The sequence below is a fragment of the Pleuronectes platessa genome, chromosome 6 (genome assembly GCF_947347685.1).
Source record: "Pleuronectes platessa chromosome 6, fPlePla1.1, whole genome shotgun sequence".
In the NCBI taxonomy this organism is placed as follows: domain Eukaryota; kingdom Metazoa; phylum Chordata; class Actinopteri; order Pleuronectiformes; family Pleuronectidae; genus Pleuronectes; species Pleuronectes platessa.
The window spans coordinates 20,791,366-20,814,562 of NC_070631.1; the positions used below are offsets into that span (position 1 = coordinate 20,791,366).

The 23,197-nt window shown below is 40.9% G+C and overlaps 1 protein-coding gene across 3 annotated transcripts in view; it reads right to left on the bottom strand.

Annotated features, from left to right (window-relative positions):
* Positions 1-7,103: 7,103 nt before the first annotated feature.
* mib2 (MIB E3 ubiquitin protein ligase 2) overlaps positions 7,104-23,197 on the bottom strand; it is a 39,907-nt gene continuing 23,813 nt past the window's right edge. For all 3 annotated transcript variants that reach the window (XM_053425860.1, XM_053425859.1, XM_053425861.1), the window contains exons 9-19: positions 22,819-22,981; positions 22,057-22,190; positions 21,212-21,360; positions 20,543-20,699; positions 19,209-19,363; positions 14,327-14,453; positions 13,918-14,178; positions 11,167-11,345; positions 10,851-11,044; positions 10,681-10,746; positions 7,104-9,869 (exon numbers count right to left, since the gene is read on the bottom strand). In XM_053425860.1, coding sequence (XP_053281835.1) covers positions 9,628-9,869; positions 10,681-10,746; positions 10,851-11,044; positions 11,167-11,345; positions 13,918-14,178; positions 14,327-14,453; positions 19,209-19,363; positions 20,543-20,699; positions 21,212-21,360; positions 22,057-22,190; positions 22,819-22,981 — 1,827 coding nt within the window. In that variant the 3' untranslated portion in view covers positions 7,104-9,627. The remainder of the gene's footprint in view (positions 9,870-10,680; positions 10,747-10,850; positions 11,045-11,166; positions 11,346-13,917; positions 14,179-14,326; positions 14,454-19,208; positions 19,364-20,542; positions 20,700-21,211; positions 21,361-22,056; positions 22,191-22,818; positions 22,982-23,197) is intronic.

Sequence of the window (23,197 nt, forward strand, 5' to 3'; positions counted from 1 at the left end):
AACAGGCAGAGAGTGCAAGGATGCTAAAACAGGGGTGATATGGTTGCATTTTGGGGATTTTGTTTAAAGCTAAGCTGCAGCATTCTGGACTAACTGTGGACAGCGGACTGATTTCTGAGAAAGACCAATATAAAGGGAGTTACAGTTCAGAAGATAGGAAATAAGGGCATGAATGATTTGTTTCCAGGTCTGTGAGAGATAAACGATTTAATGTTTCTTAAATGATAAAAACACGATTGCACAACCTTCTTAGAGTGAGGTTTGAAGCTCAGGATTCAGTCAGAGACCACAAACAGATTTCTAGTTGAGGACTTGGTAAATGGAATTACACAGGATTTGGAGAGGTTCAGTTGGATAAAGTTGTTTGCAATCCAATGTTTAATTCACTTGGCATATAGATGGAAAATAGAATGGGACCTAGGATTGAACCCTGCGGGACACCATACTGAACATTTAAGGGGGGTGAGACTGAGCCGGTGTTTGTTTTGGAAGGATATTACGATGATGAACTTAGAAAATATTTCAATCGATGTTGAAAGTTTATTGAAGCTGAGGAGTTGAACAAAACTTTGATTAACCCCCCAAAAAATATCTAAAATCCTAAGGGAATTCCCTTTGTTATTTAAGTAGGCTGTTGGACCTAAAGTTGTCTGGTATTGTTTAGTGGGATTTTGGTGTTGTGCTTGCTTTGTGTATTGTTTTTGTCTGTTTCTTGATGAGTTATATTAAGGCTCTGTTGTTAAAGACAGAAAAATAAAATCCTTTCATTTTCTGATATTATTTATGGTTTTCAAAAAATCAACAGACTGGACTTTAAACCTCCTGCGTGTATATAATTGTTTAAGTAATCTCCAAAGAAAAGGCATCACCTGTTATCTGGGTCTCATCAGGCGTTAACTAGCCTGCTTCCCATCCAATTTACCCATCTGCTGCGGCGAGTCTGTCTACATATGGCCTGTATTCCCCTATAGGAAATGTAATGACCACCTTCTTAACAAATCCGCTGCGGCAGAGGCCTCTGGGCCGAGGCAACAGCAGGTTGACTACAATGAGGGTGGAATGGAGGAGGGGGGGCCACCAGTCGCAGCATGGGTAGGCCATTGAAGTGTTAAGCAGGTACACAAAGGTGGGGCTGGTCTGAAGGGAGTTAAAAAAGAAGGCTATGCATCGAAACATGGCTGCTCTGGTGATTCACTGTCACACAGAGGCGTATGAAGTGGAATAAATAGTGGATATGTATTTTATAGCAGATACGAAGTAACATGAAACATGATCTGCTGCTAGGAAACACACAAAGAAACTGGTTCTTGTTACACCTCTCCCATAACAACTGTAATATCATGAGCGAAAACATGACAGACTAAAATTAGGCCGTGTGCGTGCGCCCAGATAGGGGAGCGGAGCTCGGCCGATATTGCATCAGTGGGAATCCCATCATGGCAACCAGGTAGCTGTCGTCCGCCTGGGAGGCTGCAGAGAACAACAAGATGCTCTCTCTCCATCTCACCTCCCAGAGTGAACATCAGCTCATCATTTAAAATTCAACACACACACACAAGCTCTTATTTTGCTAACATTGATTGTACATGTGTTTTCTCTTTTAAATCTCATTGTGACGCAGCAAAGCAGAACAAAGCACAATAAACCTGAAGGTCCTTAATCATTAACCCACGATGACAAAGACTTGACTGTGCAAGCCAATAGTCAGGTCATTAATGTTAATATCACTCACTATCATCAGGATACAAAGACATTTCTGTTTTATCTTTCCTCTTTTATACACATCAGCAAAACTATGAACGTTAATCAGGAACCTTCTCATGTGAGTAATAACATATATTGTGTCATGTGTTATTCATGTGTCATAATCCAGTAATGGGATGATTTACATAAAAAAAATCTTTCTGTATAGTTGCTGTAGTTACCTCAGCCATGGAGGTTACGTTTTCACCCCTGTTGGTGGAAGGATGTTGTATGTGTCAGGGAGGAATCCATTCAATTTGGATGATAATCTGTTATTCACTGCGTAAAATTGACACTTGTGCAGAGACACAGAATTAAATTAACATGGTCAAAATAGAATATAGCAGTTAATGCTCCGAAACACCCAGATCCTACATTTCCAATAAGTCATTAATTTCTTTCATTAAAGCCTGTTATCTAAAATGTCCATTTCAGTAATGACCACACTTCCAGTTTTTGTAACACAGGCTGAATTAACTGTATTATCTACAAAATGTGATCCAATGTAACCATCGTGACATCAGTAGGGTGTGTTTGTGTTTTTTCATGATGTAAAAAAAAGAAACGTGGCACACAACTGACAAATATAGAGCTGCATTAAAATATCATCTCAGATTACTAAACAAGTTTGGTTGGAGTGATTTCTAAATTCCCAGAAATCTCAATAACTGTCATCCGTCACAGTGAGTGTTGAAAAATAAGCATTGGTTCATGATGTAATCTGTCACATTATTCTTCTATTATAATTCTTTTTTTCTGTTATATGTTGTGTGGCAAAAATCCGAATGAAGAGTTGTTGTGATAAACTGAAATTACTCCTAATAAATATTTGTATGAGATAAATAATGTCAAAGACACAGACACAGACACAGAGTGTCAGAAAAAGTCAAAGGGGCTCAGTGTTTTAGCTTGAAGCTATTGATTGTGTGTTGGGTGGAGGGGTGGAGGAGGGAGAGTCACATCCTCCTTCCTTTGTCCGTCCTGTCCTCCTCCTTTTGTCACGTTTTATTGAGTGACTGAAATTATCTGATCTTGCAACTCAATTTTTTTTAATCAGGCACAAAGAAAAAAGGCTTTTCATCTCCTGCTCCCAGCATCTGCTTTCAGACATTTTTGAGCAGTAAGATGATCCAGAGGAAACCGTCGGTCGCTGCATTCATCAAACAATAACGTAACAACAACGCCAGCCTAACAACCCAGTTTCACCACACAAACCCCATCAGCAAATCCTCTGGTCAACTGCCGGCGATCTTCTCGTTTTCGAATGATGCGGCGCAACTTGTTGATGGAACAACAGGTGTGTAGTGACAGTGTAAACAAAGCCACCTCATCTTGAATTGCTGGTTTCTTTTGTGCTGCACGGGAGTCGAGTCTATAAAGCCCTAAGCTGCAAAAAAGAAAAAGAAAACAAATCCAAGGTGCTCATGGTGCTTTCCTCCAACACACCTGATTACTGTATAAAGTTCAGATGACGAAGAGGAGCAAAGGCTGCTGGGACAGTATTTTGTCAATATGATGTCAGGACACCACACCATGTGACATACAGCTCATTGCAATGTTATTAGTCTTTAACTTAATCCAGTTTGGTTACATCTATTGACTAGAATGGCACCCAGCATAGCTCGTACCTCAGCTAAGGCTCAACAGTCTCCTTATATCACCAAATGTCACACTCTCATAGATATCAGTTCCATCAAGATCCATGAATTATTTCCTGCATGGGAAAACAGTGAAAATGCCCTTTAAAAACGGCTTATGTCACAGTGTTAAAGAAAGCAGATTTTTTCCCCCCAGAACCTGCTCCATGATCCATATCCTCTTTAATGGAATCTTTCCTGACACTGAAATGCATTATATACGATTTGCATAATGTTGCTTACCAACCAGCAATACAACAACCAAGCACACAGGAGTGACAACATAGCATCACTGTCAACCGAGTAGGTCGACGCTCCAGATATGGAAGCTGTTATTCAAACAAGTGAATTGGCTCATCATTATTGCATCAAGCCCATGAACTGTTAGAACCACACAATCAGGACACAGAGGTTTCTGTGGCTGGGGATTGAAATGTTTGCTGCATTTTCCGAAACGTGAAATGTTTGACAAGAGTGTCTGGAGAAATGTGGCGGTGGAAAATAAACACCATTTATCAGATAGATAGTTAACAAGACTGGAGAGATAACAGTCACCAGTAACCAGGCAATCATGTAATCATAGGAAATGTCTGAGCCCTGTTTGTAGCTTCAATATTCATGGTCTTTATTTAAGGCACGGTGTGAAGGATTTAGTGACATCTAGCGGTAGAGTTGCATATTGAACCTACCGGAGTAGCCTCCCCCTCGAGGCCGACAGGAGAAGCTACAGTGTCTCTCGGGTGACGTAAGAACATGAAAGTTCCTCTTGAGAGCCAGTGTCTGGTTTGTCCACTGTAGAAACAAATCTGTGTGAGATTCATAAAACTTAACTCAAAGTTTTCTGCTTATTATCTTTATGTTTACATTGAAGGAGCCAATGACAGAACACCAACGGGAAAATAAACCTAGAAGTTTCAAATGAACCCTCTAATCTGCAATATCATCTAATAGCATGCAGAGAAGACCTCTCTCCTTTATGAATCAGAAAACAATTAATCCCTGTGAAATTACAGGAACATACTCTATAATATGATAACAATAGAAAAACAACCAGATCCTGTCCAAATGTTTCAACACTCACTTTTAAAACATGTGACTCTTTATGATTTGTTTTCTAAGCTGAGCGAAACTCCGTTGTTTTTTCACTTGAACAAAACCGAGTGTGACTTTATTCAATGAAATCTAAACCTACTTTTATCAAATCCAGGGATTGTCTTTGGTCTTTCAGGGAGTGAGAGGTCAGCTCCCGCACGATGAAATCAAATAAACTACAAACCAAGCAGGAAACAAAAGTTTTAATTTGAAGGGGATAAAAGTTGATGTGACCGTGCTCTGCAGTTAATGTTGAAACTGAGATATGAGCAAAGTACTGGAGAAAAATGAGCTGCTGTGTCAGTGGGAGGAGGCACCCTCAGCTCACATGGAGATCAGGGAGCACTTCTGTTAACTAGTGCGCCCCCTGGAGTAAAGGCTACACAGTGCTGAGCCTCCTCCACGTTGACCAACTTTTCAAATCCAAAATGTCTCATCCAACATGAAAATTGATGTAAAAATACGGAGAGTGGCTTGTGGAATAGTTAATGATTAAATTGCCTCGTTGTTCTTGTAAATCCAGCTTCTCATTTGCCTGAGTCAGTTTTCTGACGCTTGCCAAACTCCGTTCACAAAATGCAGAAACGTAATCAGAGTAAAACACACATAGTATAAAATTCACAGAAGCTGAAAAAAACTTACATAAACAATCGTGTCTCTACAGATTCAACAATAGCCAATTCTGGTTTCATCAACATTCTCCATTAGTTCATCGTGTTGGACTTTGAATTAAGTGCGTTTGACAATGATGAAATTCCTTCTTTTCCCTGAAATGAAAAACATTGAGGACATTGAGGCGCCCGCCCGGAAACTCAATGTCATCCAATTTCCCCCTACAGGCCACTAAGGAAACTTTCATGAACACATGGATGTGCAGGTGTTGTGGAGAAAATCCCAAAGGAAATGACACAAAGACAAACTCAGACATATTCCACTTCACTCAATAGAAATGCATTCACACAATTTTAATAATAACATAATCATGGAGTGTGTGTGTGTGTGTGTGTGTGTGTGTGTGTATGTGTGTGTGTTTGTATGTGTGTGTGTGTGCGCGCGTATGTGTGTGTGATCCTTCAAACACAGTCTATGGTGTGATCTGAATGTCTGTCTATTGATTTGTATCACTAGATGGCGCTCTCATCCCATCATGATGTGGATAACATACATTCGACCTGCAAACAGCACAAGTTTAGAAGGTAAATACAACTGGAGGTTATTCTGTGAAAAAATGCATTAACATCACAAAGAGATCAATAGAAACAGCTAATGTACAGAAAATACATGTACACAGAATGTATAAAGTGATACATACATGTAGATGGATACTGGAGTGTAAACTATGAAAACAATTTAAAGCATGATAATATTCACAACCCTGGATAATAGTGTGAAATAGTTCAGTAGCCTATGTCAGAAATGTTGAGAAAATTGTTGATATAAACAAACATGTTAACAGCTGCAGTAACATTTTGAAGTTCTAAGTCAAAATCAAACTGATTTGAATGTTTGGGTATTTTAACATTTTCACATAATTGTAAGGAGGAAACTTCATTTTTAATTTCAATGTCATATTTCAAAGGTGAAAATGAATGTCAGGGTGTTTGCATTGATTTATTTCGCTGTCAATCACACCTACAATTACATCATGGATCTATTCTGGCCAGTACATTGGTCATGAAAAGATACTGTGTCACTCTGATGGATAAACACAAGTATATGTAAGATAAAGAAATACACGTTCTTTGCTGAATTAAAAAAAAGTTCAATAAATAATGTGCTTACACAATTTCATACATGTGCTGTGTATCAGAACAACCTATTAATACAGGTCACTATATATATATGTATATAAACAGCACATTGGTGTTAGGGCACAGTGGCTCTGTACTTGTTCCCAGTGTTCAGAGCTCTCCTCCTGTCCTCAGACAGGACGTCACTGCTAAAGCGCTGAGTCATATGCCAAAGACATCTGAGCCCTAAGACAATTAGGACTGAGAAGTGGCACGCAGCAGCAGGAGACTGCTGCACAGATACGTGCCTGTCTAAATGGGTTAGTGAAATCACAACCTGCTCGCCTGCTGTTTACCTGCACTGTGGAGAAACGCACGAGGAGGAAGTGACTCCCAAACAGGTCAAGAAATGTTAGGATTATAATTTACACTGTAAATTACAAAGAAAATCCCCAAATCGTCACATCAGCATATTCATTTATTTCTCCCAAAATGTCATTATAGAAAGTTTGAATACATTTTATCAGACATCTTTAAGGTGCAGCGTCCTAAATTTTAACACCACTAAAATATTATCACCAAATGTTTGGGACATCATGTTAATAATGAATGTCAAAGAAAGGAATATAAACCACTGTTAATAATGTGAATGTCAATCATTTATTTAGATATTCAGCTGTCATCAAAGTAAAGAGACACCACTGAAGTTTGTGGAGAATCAAATGTATGATATGAATATGATGTTTTCAGGTGGGTCAGCAGAGTAACACAGGGGTTAAAGTGGGATGAAGCAATTCATGAGTCAAAGCTTTTTTATTTCACGTGACTCGTCTGCAGTGGGACAACATTTAAGATCATTTCAAAATAGCTTCAAAATTACAATTACAAACTCGACACCAGGTCCTTAGAAAACAGTTCCATATTTATTGCAAAATATTTTTGTACAGAATACAACTGAAAAAACACCAACAGAGGAGGAATGGACAGTAAGGCCAACATCAGAACTCCAAGAGCTGAACTGTACAAACACCAATAGTAACGTTTGCTGCTTTTATCGTGTGTTTATACATAAATTGTTTCCCGCCGTTGCAGCAGCCTCTTTAAGGGGAAGGGAAAAAAAGAACTCAAACGTCTTTTTCTAAAACATTATTGCCTTTTGCCTGTGAATCCATCATCTTAGAACACCACTGGACAGATCCTTAAAATGGTGCCAGTTCTGTAAGAAACTCGTTGCTCGATTGATGTCTCACAAAACATAAATATATCTATATATATAGATATAGATATATAGATATATATATATATACTTGTAAAAAGCTGCAAACAATATGGGACTGATCATATTTTGGAAGTGAGCGTAGGGTCACCTGTCATAGAGAGCATGAGGATGTTGGGAGCACAACAGCTAACGCCATTAGCTCAGCCTTAAATGTCAGTACTGTAACCAGGTGTGCAGAGTTTTGTAACGAAACATTGACGTTTAAAGTTTGCTTTTAGTTTACTTCACACTGCTGGAATTACAGAACCCTCGCTTGAGCTCAGCAGGGTTTTTTTTTAAGATAAATTCGGGCGTACATGCCCATGCACATCCTCATGCTATTTGGCACTGATGTAAAAGTTCTTTCCTCAAAATAAACCTTGTGGTAAACACATGACTCCTTCTCCTTAACCCTTTCTTTTACACATAAAAAGGCAGAGTGAGACAGGATACATTTTTTCCCCCTCGACATTCAAATGTACATCTTTAACATTGGCTCTCCCAAAATTTGGGATCTAACAAAGACCAAAAAGAAAATACAAAAACTCCTGTCTGCTGGAGTTCATTATAGAAAATTAAAATTAAATAAATGATTAACATACACATTTTTTTCTCATATGCATAAGCCCTTCAAGAAAACACACCAAGACAGAAAGGATGAAGATGATGTACAATCCATTACTCCAGAGGAGAAAGGAAGGGACCAGGGTTTATACTGAATTGACTCGACTAAGAACAAGGAACCACAGATGCAACACAACAGGGTCATGTTTTTGCCCTTCTGATTCTCTATCTTACAATACGTCTGGTGGATAAATAACAGAAATTTGAGTGCCCTCCTTGAAAGTGTGAACTTGGTGCTCACATGGGACTCAACATCAGTCAGATGACTGACTGACAGACGGACAGACGGACAGACTGTGGTCAAACTAACACAATTCTTTCTGTCCAAAATTAAACAGAGTTAGAGCTGAGTGGTGCTTCTGGGATGTTTTAAGGAAATTTATTTTGTATTGTTTTGAAGTAGAATGCAGTTCTGTTGCAGAAACTCATCTGCAAACATTCAATTCACTAATGAGAGAAAACAATAGTTATGGGTTTATAAAAAGGTTTTTTTCCATCACCTATATGGTTCGTTTTCAATGACCTTTTCCTTCAGTGACCCTCCACTAAAATGATCTGACAAACTGTTTGTGTGTGTGTGTGTGTTGGAGTTTTTTTTTTTAACCTTTCATGGATATCACAAGTGCTTTCAATAATTTGATACCCTGAGTAGAGGACATAGGCTTGGGGTGAATTTCAGTAGAAACAATAATATTTTTGCCAAGCAAACACCAACTGAGAAAAGGACATTACCAAGTAAAACCACCTGTCACACATAAATAAAAACCTGCACTTATCGGTACATTAAAAACCACAAATGTAACCAGAGAGAAATAAAAACAACGACGACAAATCACCCATGACGACACAGTCATTTTCAGCTTTACAATATGCATATACTCATGCATATATAGTGTGTATTTCCCCTTGCATACAGGCGAGTGGTTGGGGACTATAAAGAGAGCCTTTAGTTATACCAACTCCCTCTGCAGAGACTAACACTGATTATTAAGCGATTGATACAAATGAGAGCAAACAAATTCACAGGACAGGCCGAGGGGGCGCGGACACGGGGCTGATTCTGTGCAGCTTTGTAAACAGAAGGGGCCAGACAGCCAGAGAGGATGATGGGTAACAGACATCCACTTAAAGCAGCAAAGATAGGACAGATTACAGGTGGTGGTAAAGAAGATGCTGAGGGCCTTTTTCTCCCAGCTTCGCATTGTCTGCTTCCTGTTGAGCTCGACGGATGATAAGTACTGACGGCAAAAAATAAAGTTAAAGTGATCGACGTGTTCCTGCCCGTGCTCCTCAGGAGGGAAACTACAGAGAATGTAACAAACGGTGGAAGATGTAACACAGCGTCATATAGTAAAGCATCATGGGCAGAGTGCGCATTTGATTACGTGTGGTGGGCATGAGCAGGAGGGTGCGACAGGCAGATACAGGGCGCTGGGTCTTCAAGCGGTAACAGCTGCCCCCTCCCACCCCCAACCCCCACCCATACTTCTTTCCAATCCCCTAACGACATCCTCTTTGGGTCGTGGAAGAGCTACAGAGGAGTTCAGACGAACAACTGGATCCGCTCGCGTATGGTTTGCCGGCAGATGGGGCAGGTCTTGAGCGCAGCGCTGCAGTCGATGCAGGAGGCGTGTCCGCACTGGAAGACCAGCTTGATCTGGTTGTCAATACAGATGGGGCAGGTGATCCGCTCCTCCATCTGCCGGTAGCGGGACTGCAGCTGCTCCAGCAGGTTGTGCTGCTCTGAGTTCTCATTTCCAGGACTGCAGTCTACCTCTGTTTGGTCTGTGTTTGTAAAGGATTGTAATGTAAATGTCATTTAAGAACTGGATTTACAGACTTAGACAATAACTGTAAATTACTGCTTTCTGATGAAACCACCCTGCTCTTTCACTGAGCTACTGGGTCATATATGGCTGGGTACTATGGAAACTATAGTAAAAAAATGTCATTAGTTTCTTGCTGTTGAAATAAAGGTGCTTTAATCTACCATCCTAAGCTGTGTCTCACTGATACCTGATCAGGACCAGTGATCACTGCCCTGAAAGTCCTCTCTGCGATGTTCACATTGTGTCAAACAGCAAGGGCCATCTTAAAGTATATGTCCGTCGAGCTTAATACCCTATCTCCCCATATCAGCAAAGCTTTTCCTATTCATTATATGCCGTTGTGGCATCAATACAGTTCTACCTCAATCACTCAGAAGCTGTTAAATCTGCTACCACTATGGATTGAACTATTTGGAAAACACTAAAGAATAACATCTCTGGATCCGTCCAATTATTTGGATCTGTGCCTAAATTTAATAGTTTCTTCCCTGGGCAATGTCCCCGCCCTCCACAAAATTTCATTGAAATCAATTAAGCGAATGGAGAAATCATCCAAATAAATGAAGATCAAAACTTAAACTCCTTGGCAGAGGTCATAAACACAATAATGGTGACTTTAAATCACTCAAGAAAATCTCACGAATGAACATTGGATCAGTAACAATTACAGGACTGCATGCAAAAGTTAAACCTGGTTGGAGGGAAACAGTTAAACATGTAGGACAGTACATGCAGTTACATTCCAACATAAAAATGCTCAGTCTTACCTTGTCTAATTTTCTTCGTGATTGTGACTTGGCATTTGATGCATTTCTTCATTCGATGGGCGCATTCTGTTTGGAAAGGACCAGGTCAGCGAAGACACACACATGAACTCTTAAGCAGGTCAATATGATAAAAATTAGTTTGTACAGATCCATATTTCTCAATCACACACCTTCACAGGCAACGCTGTGCTGGCAGGGGCAGAAGAGAACCAGCAGAGCCAGCTCGGAGCAGATGAGGCATTCGCTGGGCCCAGGTGGCGTGGGAAGAACCAGGTTGGTCATGGTGTTGGGCGTAGTGTGGACCCTCCGCAGGCTCGCACTGCTCAAGCCCTGTCCAGATGTGATGGCCTGCAGACGCTGCAACCTGATAGACAACACAACACTCACTGTAACAACGCATAAAACCCAGCAACATTTTTGACACATTACATTGTCAATGGAATATACTGTATATGACAAAATATGTATAAAGAATCTGACAACTACCTGTGCTTCTCTGAGAAGCTCTTGATGAGCTGCAGCATTGTGCTGTCAGCCACAAGATCCAGAGGACTCTTGCCCTTGTGGTTGGCATAGTTGATGTCAGACCCTTCCTGTGCTAGAAAACAGGCCAAAGCTGACCCGACGCTCAGCTCCGTACTCCCCAGAAGACCTGAAGCGTTCAGCTGTGGATAGACACAACGAGGAAGGGAAGAAAGAACGAAAGAGAATAAACAGAAGAAGGCGTTTGAGTCAAAACACACGCTCAATAAGACCAAGCACTCATGCAAATGCTGACTTGAAAACTGTGTCAACAACCATGTAAACAACAAAGCGGTCACTGAAATAAAACCAGTGCAATCCAGCTAATGCCGATCCCAAATCGAATCATCACTGATAAAATCTCATCTGCTGACAGTGGTCAAAACAGCTCTGAGCACTAAAGTCTGACCACCTTCAAGGCTGTGTGTGTGGGTGGATGTGTGGGTGTGTGTGGGTGTGTGAGTGGATGTGCGTGTGTGTGGGTGGGTGGATGTGTGTGTGTGGGTGGGTGGATGTGTGTGTGGATGGGTTGTGGACGTGTTTGGCAGGTTCCCAGGACGTTGAGTGGAGCTGCAGTGTTTGCGGTCATGTAGACTAGAAAGGACATTCTTCATCAGTGCAATGATATTAACACTAACTGAGTAATAACAGTATTTAAAGTGCAGCACAGATCGGAGAGTCAAGGTCTATTAATGATGAAAACCAAACGAGAGCATATGTCTCTCAACAGCATGAAGGAGGTTTATTTATTAAAATTGTGTGGACACAGTTACAATGTGAACACATTATGTACAATTCCCTTAGAGGGTGTTAACAGCTGCTCTAATCGATATACTTATATTAACAACCGGTTAGATGACTGCATGTAATAATGAGAGCATGAATCCACAGAGGATTATCAGATCTACGGAACATCTCTCAGTCTAGTTTTGGTTTTACAGTCCCCAACTTTTGCTGTTTGGATTCAGTCTCACCGCTCCCAGCAGCAGGCGAGACTCGTATAAACCTAGTGCACACTACCAGCCTCGCAGATGCTTCTTTCAGAAAAGCTGAACAGATCTCAAACTTACTTATATGACTTCAAATGAATGGTATTATAATGCTGCTTTGTGTTATTTGCTCTATAAGATGACGATGTGTCCCTGATGTGTTGACAGCTCATTGCTCTGTCTCGAGGTGGGAAATATGATAAATAATTTCAGTGTAATGTTACCAAACTCCAGTGAAGAGTCACATGCAGCTTCAGTTTCATTAAAGCTCTTCATGCGCATCATCAACATGAATAACTTTATCCTCACTTGTAATAATAAACATTAGAATTGCCATAGGTTGTAGCAGTAAAACACCAACAAAGACTAGATGGAATCCAGAGGACTCAATCAGATATGTCTGTGCCTGTGGGAATAAATCATAGCACACGTCTTCTTTTAAAATCCCGGGATTAATTGATCTTTTTCTTAGATCACGACGTCCTTTGATGAAAAATGGCACAATGTGTGTTTACACTGTGCTCAGTTTACTTTTATCATATATCTTGACTTTAGGGCCATCTTTGCCATATCAATATAGTCACAGTAAAGATGTTTTCAAACATGGAGTGAGCTCTGAATAATCTCCTCAATTATCCAGAGGTAATGTGAGAGGCTCTGGACAATATCTGGAGGTTTTCTTGCCAGACATTCTCAGTAGAATCTACAGAGAATACCGCAGGATGTTGAGGATTCACCCTGAGTGTTCGTGATGATTAGGTTTCCATCACACAACAGACGCAAAAACTGACAAAAACAAGAACAATACTAACATCTCAGGGAGGAAAAGAGGGGCAATATATAATAATACAATATAATAATAATATTAATCAATACAGTGAAATAATTTAATCCATTTGGTTACTTAGCTTTTTGATTCTTTTCTCTTGTTCCCCCAAGAAACAACAAGTTGCTTCTTGCTTACATACCACCGCCGTGCACTCTTATCTGATTACGTTCTCCTAAATTAAGCCCTCTCCGTTATCCTGTTTACACAATACTCTTAAATTAACCATCTCTTTAAGTCTGCCCACCTGACTCACTCCATTCAGTCCATCGTGTACCTGGCAACTAGCTCCTTTATCCTAGATTAAACCCCCAAGAGGATAAGCAAATAACACTGACACTCATTCCCTCAGGTTCTGTTCAACGGTCCCTCCTCGTGCTTTATTTGCTTATTTACCTGACTCTTAAGCTGTATTTACCTCCTTAAGACGGTATTATTCCCTCCTCCCAGCTTCAGTCTTAATTTACCGATCTTAGGCATCTATATATTCTATCTTGACTCTTCTTTGAATGTTATTTTGTTCTCTTCCTTTAGTAACCGTCTTTATTTACCCGATGACTAGTCAGTTAGGATGTCACTTTTTCTTCCTGTGGGATCTTTTTAAAGATTTGTTATGTCATTTTTAAGTCCCAGCATTAATGAGTTATAGGCAACTAATGACTCTTTCCCATTATGAGTTGTGTAATTTAAGTGAATACAGAATAAGGGCTGTTAACAATCCGGAAAAAATAATAATAGTGATAGTTATTGAAAGTAATATGAATGATAGAATGTTCCAGCTATAGTTGATTTAATAAATTGCTCCCCTTAAAGTAAATATCAATTCTTTAAAAACAGAAAAATATGTTTAAACAACAGGTCAACAATATGCTACTTCCCAGCCATCCTGTCGGTTCTCACCCTGCAGTAGAGCGACGTGGAGGAACAACCCTCACTGCTCTCCTCTGTGCTGCTGGTTCCTACAGTGGGGCTGAGCATAACGTTGGCCAGCTGTGGGCGGAGGAGGGCAACGTGCATGGCCGTGTCGCCGTCCTCGTCCTCCATGTTGACGTCCGCCCCCTCGGCCACCAGAAGCTGCACCAGCTCGGTGTGACCCTGTGTCACTGCCAGCTGCAGTGGCGTCTGGTTTCGGTTGTTGCGGATGTTGATGTCGCAGCGTCCCTGTGGAAGAGGTGGTATGGAATAAGAGATATTGAAATTCCCTACTTAAAACATGTGCCAGAAATTGTATATGAAAAAAGCACTGAAGAAAAGATGTCTGGACATATGAGCTTTAAAGGAATCTGTTTTGCTTCTGTCCTCGGCTCACCTCCTTGACGAGGATCTCAGCAACATCTCTGTGGTTGTTGAGGGCGGCCAGATGCAGTGCGGAGAAGCCATCTTCCTTCTTAACGTCCACCAGCTGCCGTGCTCTGGCGAGGATCTTCTCGGTGGCCCTGCCGTCGGGTCAAACAACACAAGACTCAATTAGCCAGTTTGCAAAACAGCCCTCATGACTCATGGCTCTAATTAGCAACAGTTATATCTTTAACAGTTGCCCCGGTGCTTTTCACAATCTCAAAAAAAGCTGCTGAAGGTTACAATTCAACTGTATTGAACGTGATAAGCTTTCATGAAGGAGGTTAATTCTGCACCTATCAGTCTGGTATTATTCCAAACAATCCTAATCAGACAAGGGGACAGTGACTGCAACCACACAAGTTCAGATAGTACAACAGGAACGCAACATAAACATCTCAGAATACGAAGCTTATCCTGTGTCACAGCGTACTCGACATGAACTTGGACAGAGATGCAGCTGTTGCCGAACTAGTAACAAGTGGATCCAACAAGTAAACACTGAGACACAAGAGGCAGACAGTTGTCACTAAATATAGTCACCTGACCTGACCTCCTGATGAACGACTGTCCGTGGGGACAAGATGAAGCCCCTTTCTGTTGCACTCCTCTAGTGTCCTCTAAGAGCTCCATGTAAATTGTTGCTTTAAACTCTAAATAATAACATATCACTGCCATCTTCGTAGCTTGCCATTATTTTCAGTATTCAACCAGACTGCTATAGAGTAATGAACACCACGTCAACGCATCGCAGCTCAATTCCTGACGCAACTGCGGACATTAGATCAGACATTTTAATCTTAATCTCTTACTTAAATGAGATTGTGTCCTGCTCTCTTTAAAGTGAAACTGGCCAAAGGGGGAAAAGGTCAGTTGCAGTGCATCATGAGGCCACATTCAGTAAAGTGAGACTATGGAGAACTTTCTTTTCTCTGATTTATGCAACTGGCTGATGCTGCAGTGCGAGGGACTGCTGCACTGTTGAGCTATCCTCTGCTCCGTCGCTGAGTTTGTTTGATGACGTGTGAAATTGAAGCCGACAGCCTCAGAGGCTGCACAGCAAGCTGCCTCGTCACCATGGAGGCTTCAGTGTGAGGTGACCTAAACTTTCTATGAACATTAGATTTATTTTAGTTTTAGCTCTACTGGGGTTAACTGCTTGTAAACAGTGGTGTTGCACAAATTAAACTATAATTATCTAAATGAAGCAAAAGCATGAACACCACATAAACAATGCTATTGGTATTCTACTTAAGGTTCACTTTTTGACTTCCATCACTGAACAGGAAAACAGCTTCTTTCAAATAAATAAAAAACAAGAGTATATATTCTATTTTAAGTTTGTTATACTTATGATGATCATGATTGATTAAACTATCAACTATATGCATTGGAGGAAGACCTGTGCCATTAAGTACCCTCTACCTGTTATTTGAAATTATACCATAAAATGAAAACTCTGCTATGACCCAAATGAATAATATGATACGGTTTTGAAATCACTCATTCACACACACATTCACTCTGATCAGCCTCAGGAGCAGTTACAGTTTCAATGTCTTGCTCAAAGACACTTAAACACACTCCTATGGAGTCAGGATTAGAACCATGAACCTTCCAAGTAATATCCTAGATAACCACTATGCCCCCTGAGCCACACTGCATGATGCAGTACTGAGGACTGGACTGCTGGCTCACATGTGTACTCACATATGGTCACCATAGCCTTCATTGAGAATGAAGGCTAAAAGGGAGACACTATATTGGAGGTCATTGGTACTTGCTATGCAACTCAGAGTGTTGGTGTGTGAGTGTGTGTGTGTGTGTGTGTGTGTGTGTGTGTGTGTGTGTGTGTGTGTGTGTGTGTGTGTGTGTGTGTGTGTGTGTGTGTGTGTGGAAATGGGGGAATATTGCTCCTGCATCTGAGTCGTCTCCAACGCACATTAATTAACTTAAAGAGCAGCTCGCCCTGGCTACTCTGGAGAAGCCGCTCAGATTAGATAACAGCCTTGTCAGTTGTCACACTCTGTGCTGTACCCACAATGCCTCACTCCTCTGGATTATTTCCATAATCATTACTCCAGCGTGTTCATGAATATTCAGACCTGGGCTGACGTTTTGAGGCAGTTTTTTGCAAACATGGCTTCGCACAAAACAGCCAGAGGGCATCTTTGGTAGACAGCTAATGACTTTTGTGGAGACTGATGTCATCATTCGGTTATTTTGGGAGTTAACATCACTATTTGCTAGAACTCTGATCAAATCTGAAGAAATGTACCAATTCTATGCCTCTATAAATGGCAATAACATTGAAAATAAAGAATTTTCATTTTGTGTATAATTATAGTTAGTATGTTGTGGAATTAGAAGAAATTATAGGGGGACAAAGTGCTTCTGTTGAAAGTGAGGAGAAAACAAAGCTGCATTGAGGAGTTGAGATTACAGGAAAAGAGGGAGAAATCCAGCCAAGTAAACTTACAGTAAACAGACTAACCATCCTCTACATCTATTTGCTTCTTCTGTCAATTCCGGAAAAAATCTGGCCGCTTGCCTCGTTTCATTTCTTTCCCAGGACTGTTAGCGAACTTGGCCTCTAGACCCTTTTTTCCATTACCCCACAACAAATAAATAGTCTAATAAACAAAACAGTTTCAACTTTCTGTCAGAAAAAACTACAGAGGGTCACAGCTGCTGACAGGAGATCCAGAGTAGTATGAGGTCAGACATATAATATATACTTTATGGATGGTCTTTCTACCTTTAAAGCTGAGGAGTGTAAAGCAAACATCAATTTAGGCCACGCAGGAAGAAAAAAACAGGCAGAGGAACAAATCATCCCTAAACCCCTTAAAAATACTATTAATCTGTAATTCGCTCTACAGAGGTTAAAGTAACCCTCAATCTAAAATCTTGATCGATTCAACTGCAGATTATGGTTTGTATTAAAGCCAAAACAAACTAGGAGAACACACAGCGACTCCACTGCACCTGGACTGTATCAGTGTAATGTGAGGCCGGCTTGATGATATATGAATGAACTGCTGAACCAAGCTGGTCCTGAACACTGTAAATCCTCTGAGGTTCTACTTTTGGCTCGGCGTCCGATGTCAGGCTAAATGAATGCTGGGGAGCGTGGCCTAAACTCAGCACCGCACATATGACACAAGCCAGAACAGATTGGACGTTAAATAAATGACGGTCCACTGCGGCCTCCATTCCCTTCCTTTTTCCTCTCTCACAGTTATTCCCTGCCGAATGTATTTCCTTCTCTGTCCGACATTCGCACATGTGCTCATCTACGAGGCTGTCCTGAGATTGTATTTTTGGGGATAAATTTCTAGGAGGGTTGCTGACAGTAGGAGTGATGAGGACATGTAGGTCACTGGAAGTAGAAGTCAGGAGGTCAGATTCTTTACAGCTTTCTAACGTGTGTGTTTGTGTGATTCATTTTTATATCTAAGACAAACTGAACAGGCTGGTTTAAAATGACGAGTCATGGGATTGGAAAAAGTATGAAATATATAACTTGTACACCACTAAATTGATCAATAACATGATTTTATAACAGACACAGCACTAATGAAAACTGTGAGAATAAAAAAAAAAAAAAAGGTAACCCTCCCTGTTTAGTTTTTTCTCACAACATTTCCAGGCTATTCAGGGTGTGTGGGAGCTGATGTGAAAAAATGCACAGAGGCACACACTGATACATTCAATAGGAGCCAGACATAACAGTCGTGTTTCGGGAATGAAACCTTATCATTGTGAGAAGGTTCAGTTATCTACTGCGTTTTTCAGCCAGGCTGGGTCAGTGTCCTCGTTGAGGATCAGCGTTAATCAGCGTAAAATCAACACTGTCAGAAGACAGTGCAACCTTGGAGGCAAGCTTGATGTTTTGCCTCAAGCACCTTGGGGCTTGTAACAATTTGTTACACATTGTTAAGAATTTGTTTTCCACTCAAGGATTCCAAAACGGCATTGCCGAGAAATAGCTGGACTAAATGTATTTTGGGAGAACATTTGAAGGACAGGTCAACGTGTTGGGTGCAAAAGTAAAGGTTGCTGCATTTTTACCGGATATTGACCGCCAGCCTGCTGACACCCGCAGAAGCTGTGTGGGAGATGAGCTCCCCATTTGTACTGATAGTGCAGAGAGCTGACCTTTGAGTTCTCATTCAAACACGCAGGAGAGATTCCCATACAAGCCCATAGCAATCAGTGCCAGTGCGCCCATTAGATGCAGGCACATGCGATAGAACAACTGAGCTTATAATTAAGAAAAAGACATGAGACTATTTACTAGGTTTCATTGCTAATCTCTAGATAGATAGATAGATAGATTACTTTATTCATCCCCGAGGGGAAATTAAGTCGTCATAGCAGCCGGTACATTTGAATACAATAAAATACAATACAATAGAATAAAATATAAAATATAAAATATAAAATATAAAATATTGCGGTAGAAAGAATAAAAACAGAAACACAAGATAAAATAGGTAGATAAGGTGCAGTGGCAGATGATGGTAATAGTACTGATGATATGATGGTAATGTTATTGTTAGACAGTATATAAAAAATAGTACAGTATATATACCAAGTGACAACCACAAAGACTGAAAGATAAAGCCTTTACAAAAGTATACCATAAGATCCAGTCCTGGATATTAGTTCCAAGAGAACTTCCATTGTGTTAAAGTGTTTGACAAAACATCGCTAGCTTCTTGAAAAATAGATAGTCAATTCGTTTTGACTTTGGTTGTTGATCAGTTATTTTCACTTCGTCTACTACGTGTGGCCTGTCTGAGCTTCAAAAGCTGGTATTTTTTATTCTGTTTTTTATTTCTACTCACAGTTTGTTTCCTTTTAGAGCAGCATGGTGCAGGAGGTTGAAGCCTCTGTGGTTCTGCTGAGTGAAGTCAATGCTGGGCACCAAAACCAGGATCTCAATGATTTGGCGGAAATCTTTCGCAATGGCGTCGTGAAGAGGCGTGTCCCCATATGAATCCTGATTGGGGAGGGGGAAAGAAAGGTTGTTTAACACATTAAAATTGGTGCTGCAGGTTTACAGACCTTTGCTTAATAAATGCTTAACAAAATGGCCCCCCAAAAAAGATCACAATTTTTGTATAACGGCAATTATATGAATTACAGTAACTTAACTCGACTTGAGCATCATTAACCTCACCAGAATAATATCCTGTAATTCAAAAAGGTGCTAATTAGTAAACTCAAATGAGCTTAGTCTCTAAATAGACACTGCACACAAACAATTTCTGTGCCGACGTGTTTTTGGCTGAGTAGATACACAACTCAAGCAGAAAAAGAAGAGTTATGAATTCGGGGCCTGGTTGTAAGACAAAATGCCCTAAAAGAGAAAAACTAAACTGCCTTAATGAGGCTGAGGGATGTGTGAGTGAAACAGGGCCACAGTCAACACCATAAATTCATGTGTGTTTACAATTGCTTGAAAAAAGCAATGCATGAGTGGTTTATGACATGTGTCACATAAATGACTGACACTGGCACAGAAGCTTGTTTATTGTTGCCCAGATGTACACTCAGTGGTTTAGGCTCAATCTCTGGCTACACGTCACTCTCTATTCAGTCCCAGTGAGCCAGAGAGGAGTGGGACAAAGGTTTGCTGACTTATCACACATGACACAAAAGTGAACAAACATTTCATCAGGTCATGTTTACAAAGACAATCGTTTGATGTCATCTACAAAGTACACCAGCAAAGACTGGTTATTACTTGTACTTAGTGCCTCAGTGCAGAATTAATCAACACTATCACGACATTGATATAGTTAAATAAGATAAACAAAAGAAAAGAATAATACAAACACCGCAATAGCACTGAGCCACGAAAATTTCATTGAAAAAACATGTTTTAAGAGGCCATCAGGACCTTGACCTTTGACCACCTAAATCGAACCAGTTAATGTGTGTCCAAGTGAACACTTGTACCAAATTTGAAAGAACTCTCTTGAGCTGTTTCTGTGAATTCACATTCACAAGGCAAAACAGGTGTTTTGACACTGACCTTTCAACACAAAATTCAGATCAGGTCATCCATGAATACTACATAAGGATGGACAACCTGCAAACAGAATGCCTGAACAAATCTGATCCAAACGTTTAAATGGAGGAAGCATCAAGCATTAAGCATCCTAAATCCTCTCACCTGGAGATTGACGTCAGCTGAATGTTCAGTCAGCACCCGCACCACATCAGTGAAACCCTTGTTGACAGCGATGTGGAGCGCCGTGCACATGGAGTTGTTCAGGAGGTTGACGTTTGCCCCCTTGCTCAACAGCAGCCGAGCGATCTCTGCCTGATTACTACACAAAAAGACACACACACACAGATTAATCCTCATTGTTCTTCATTTACGTTGAGTGATTCAACCTGTCCAAACAGTGTTTTGAATTAAGGTAATTTAAAGCAGTATATAAAAAAATCTTGCGCGTTTGTTCTGTAAACCTACCAAGGCCCACACAAAGCCCCGGGGTTGCGTGCTAAGGCTGACATGTTGTTTGTATGGTGCAAGACGTCGGCATCACAAAGTTAATTTGAACAAGTAAAATTCCCACAGAGATTTTATCAGATGCTGAGTTTCTGAGAATGTGTTCATCTTGTGAGGAGGGGCGGAGATATTGCTGACTGATTTGGCAAAACTTAAGTGCTGTCCCTGGTGTAAATGGATTATCACATAACATGGTAGGAGAGCTCTGCTGAACAACTGCGAGTGTGTGTCTGTGTGTTACCATTGCAGTTTTGTATTCTGAAATCAATATATAAAAAAACCTGAGCATACAGTATGTGTATGTGTGTGTGTGTGTGTCCTCCTCACCCAAAGGCAGTGTAGTGCAATGCCGTGTCTCCATCTTCATCCTTGACCTCGACGGAGCTGTTGGCCTGCAGCAGGGCCTTCACCACCTCCATGTGGCCTTGGTGAGCAGCGACCTGCAGTGCAGTCTTGCCCTGGTTCTTTATATCCACCTGCCAGAGACACAAACGTGGTCGAAGATTCATTTCAGACAAGGGAGGCTCAGACACTAACAGAGCTGAGCACAGACCGGCTGGAGATAATCTGAGCATGAACAGCCAGCAGCGTCATACACATGATACATAATCTGAGCATGTTGTGTAACCATTAACATGGAGATGCAGAAATGCAGTTGAGAACACAAGTGCAATTTACTCTGATTTCATTTTGCAACAAGATATTACTTTTCTTACTCATTTTTAAATAGAAATACATCTCATATAATATTCTATATAATGTGTTTATATAACTGTCAAACTTTGTCCCTCCCTTATTTTCCTATTATCATTACTATTCAACCTCAGTCTTGACTAAACAAGCCGATGAAATAATGAGAATCAGTTTCATAAATTATTAATGGACACAGTTATCCTCATCATGTCCAGTACTAAATAATTCATCTAATTTCCATATTTATAGGTGTAAATATCATAAATTAACAACCCCAAAAAACGAGAAGCTATTGACTCTTGTGTGTGTAAATCGTATTATATGGGAGTCCATCATTATCTGATAGAGCCAGTATATCCTGTGTTAAAAAAGTTACTATGTCCCCCTAAATTCCCCGCCCCCAGTCTTGGGGTCCTGGTGGAAGGAGCTCTTGGAACGGGCAGTGGACTGCAGCAAAGAGAAGGGAGTGCTGCACTAACCTTGTCAGGATATTTCTGCACCAATTCCCTCACTTTGTTGGCACTGCCATGTGCTGCCTCAATGACCAAGCGGCTGGGATTGTCCTGCTCTGTAGACTGAGACAGCAGCTTCTCCAACACTGAGATGACAGTACCTGCACACAGAGGTAGTCAGATGGAGAGGAGATGGGATAAAAGAAGAAGAAAAGGGGAGAGAGAAGAGTGAAAAAGTGATTAACTAACTTAATCAGTCTAATTGGAACAACATGATTAGAAATGTTGTCACAAAGACTTGAAGCGGCGAAAACACCACAACAAATGCAAACTGGTTAATCGTTCAAGGCTGAGCCAAATGCAAAAACCACAGGAATGAGTCAAAATGTCCCCCCCATGCAGTGCAATTGGACCACACACATGCACACACATCACTCTGTTGACAAGCTCCCATCTGCTGAGGTGAACACATGCACAGGAAAGGTTTAGTCATGATTAAGAGACCGCTAAGAAGTTCTGACATGCGGACAAATGTCTGCTGTGCGGCCAAAGCATCTCGCTGTCAACATGCAGGATCATGACATGCCACAGAGAAGAACATTTCAATAAATGGACACCCTGTCCACAGGTCCCTGAAAAAAGACACAGCAGCAGCCTGTTTGTGAAAGCATGCATTAGATGAAGGAAGAGTAGAGATGAAGGCAGGGGAAGATGAGTGAATGCACGCAGAGGGTAAAGACGAAGCTGGAGTGTTACAGATGAGCTCCCTCGTCCCGGCAGAGGTCTTACTTCCAGATTCGTTGGGGTTCTCGGCCGTCATGAGGTTGGCGTCCACCTCCACAGGCTGGGCTGAGAGGCATGCTGGATTGAACGTCCATGTCTGAGTTCCGAATGCCACCCGAAGGTCACCATCAGCATATACTTTCAACACCTTCCCGACCTGGCCAAGCACCTAGGACAAAAAACAGTAAGTGAGGTGGATGGGGCAGGGGCGGGTGAGACAGGGACCAAGAAAAAAAAAAAAAATGGAAAAACTAATCAAGCAGAAACTACTTCTTTCTACACCTCTTCAATTTTAGGCAAATAACCAGATTGTAATCAAGGTAACAAATCTGAACTTGACAACCAGGTGTAGAGTCAATGGTTGGTGAAATAGGATGCTTATCTT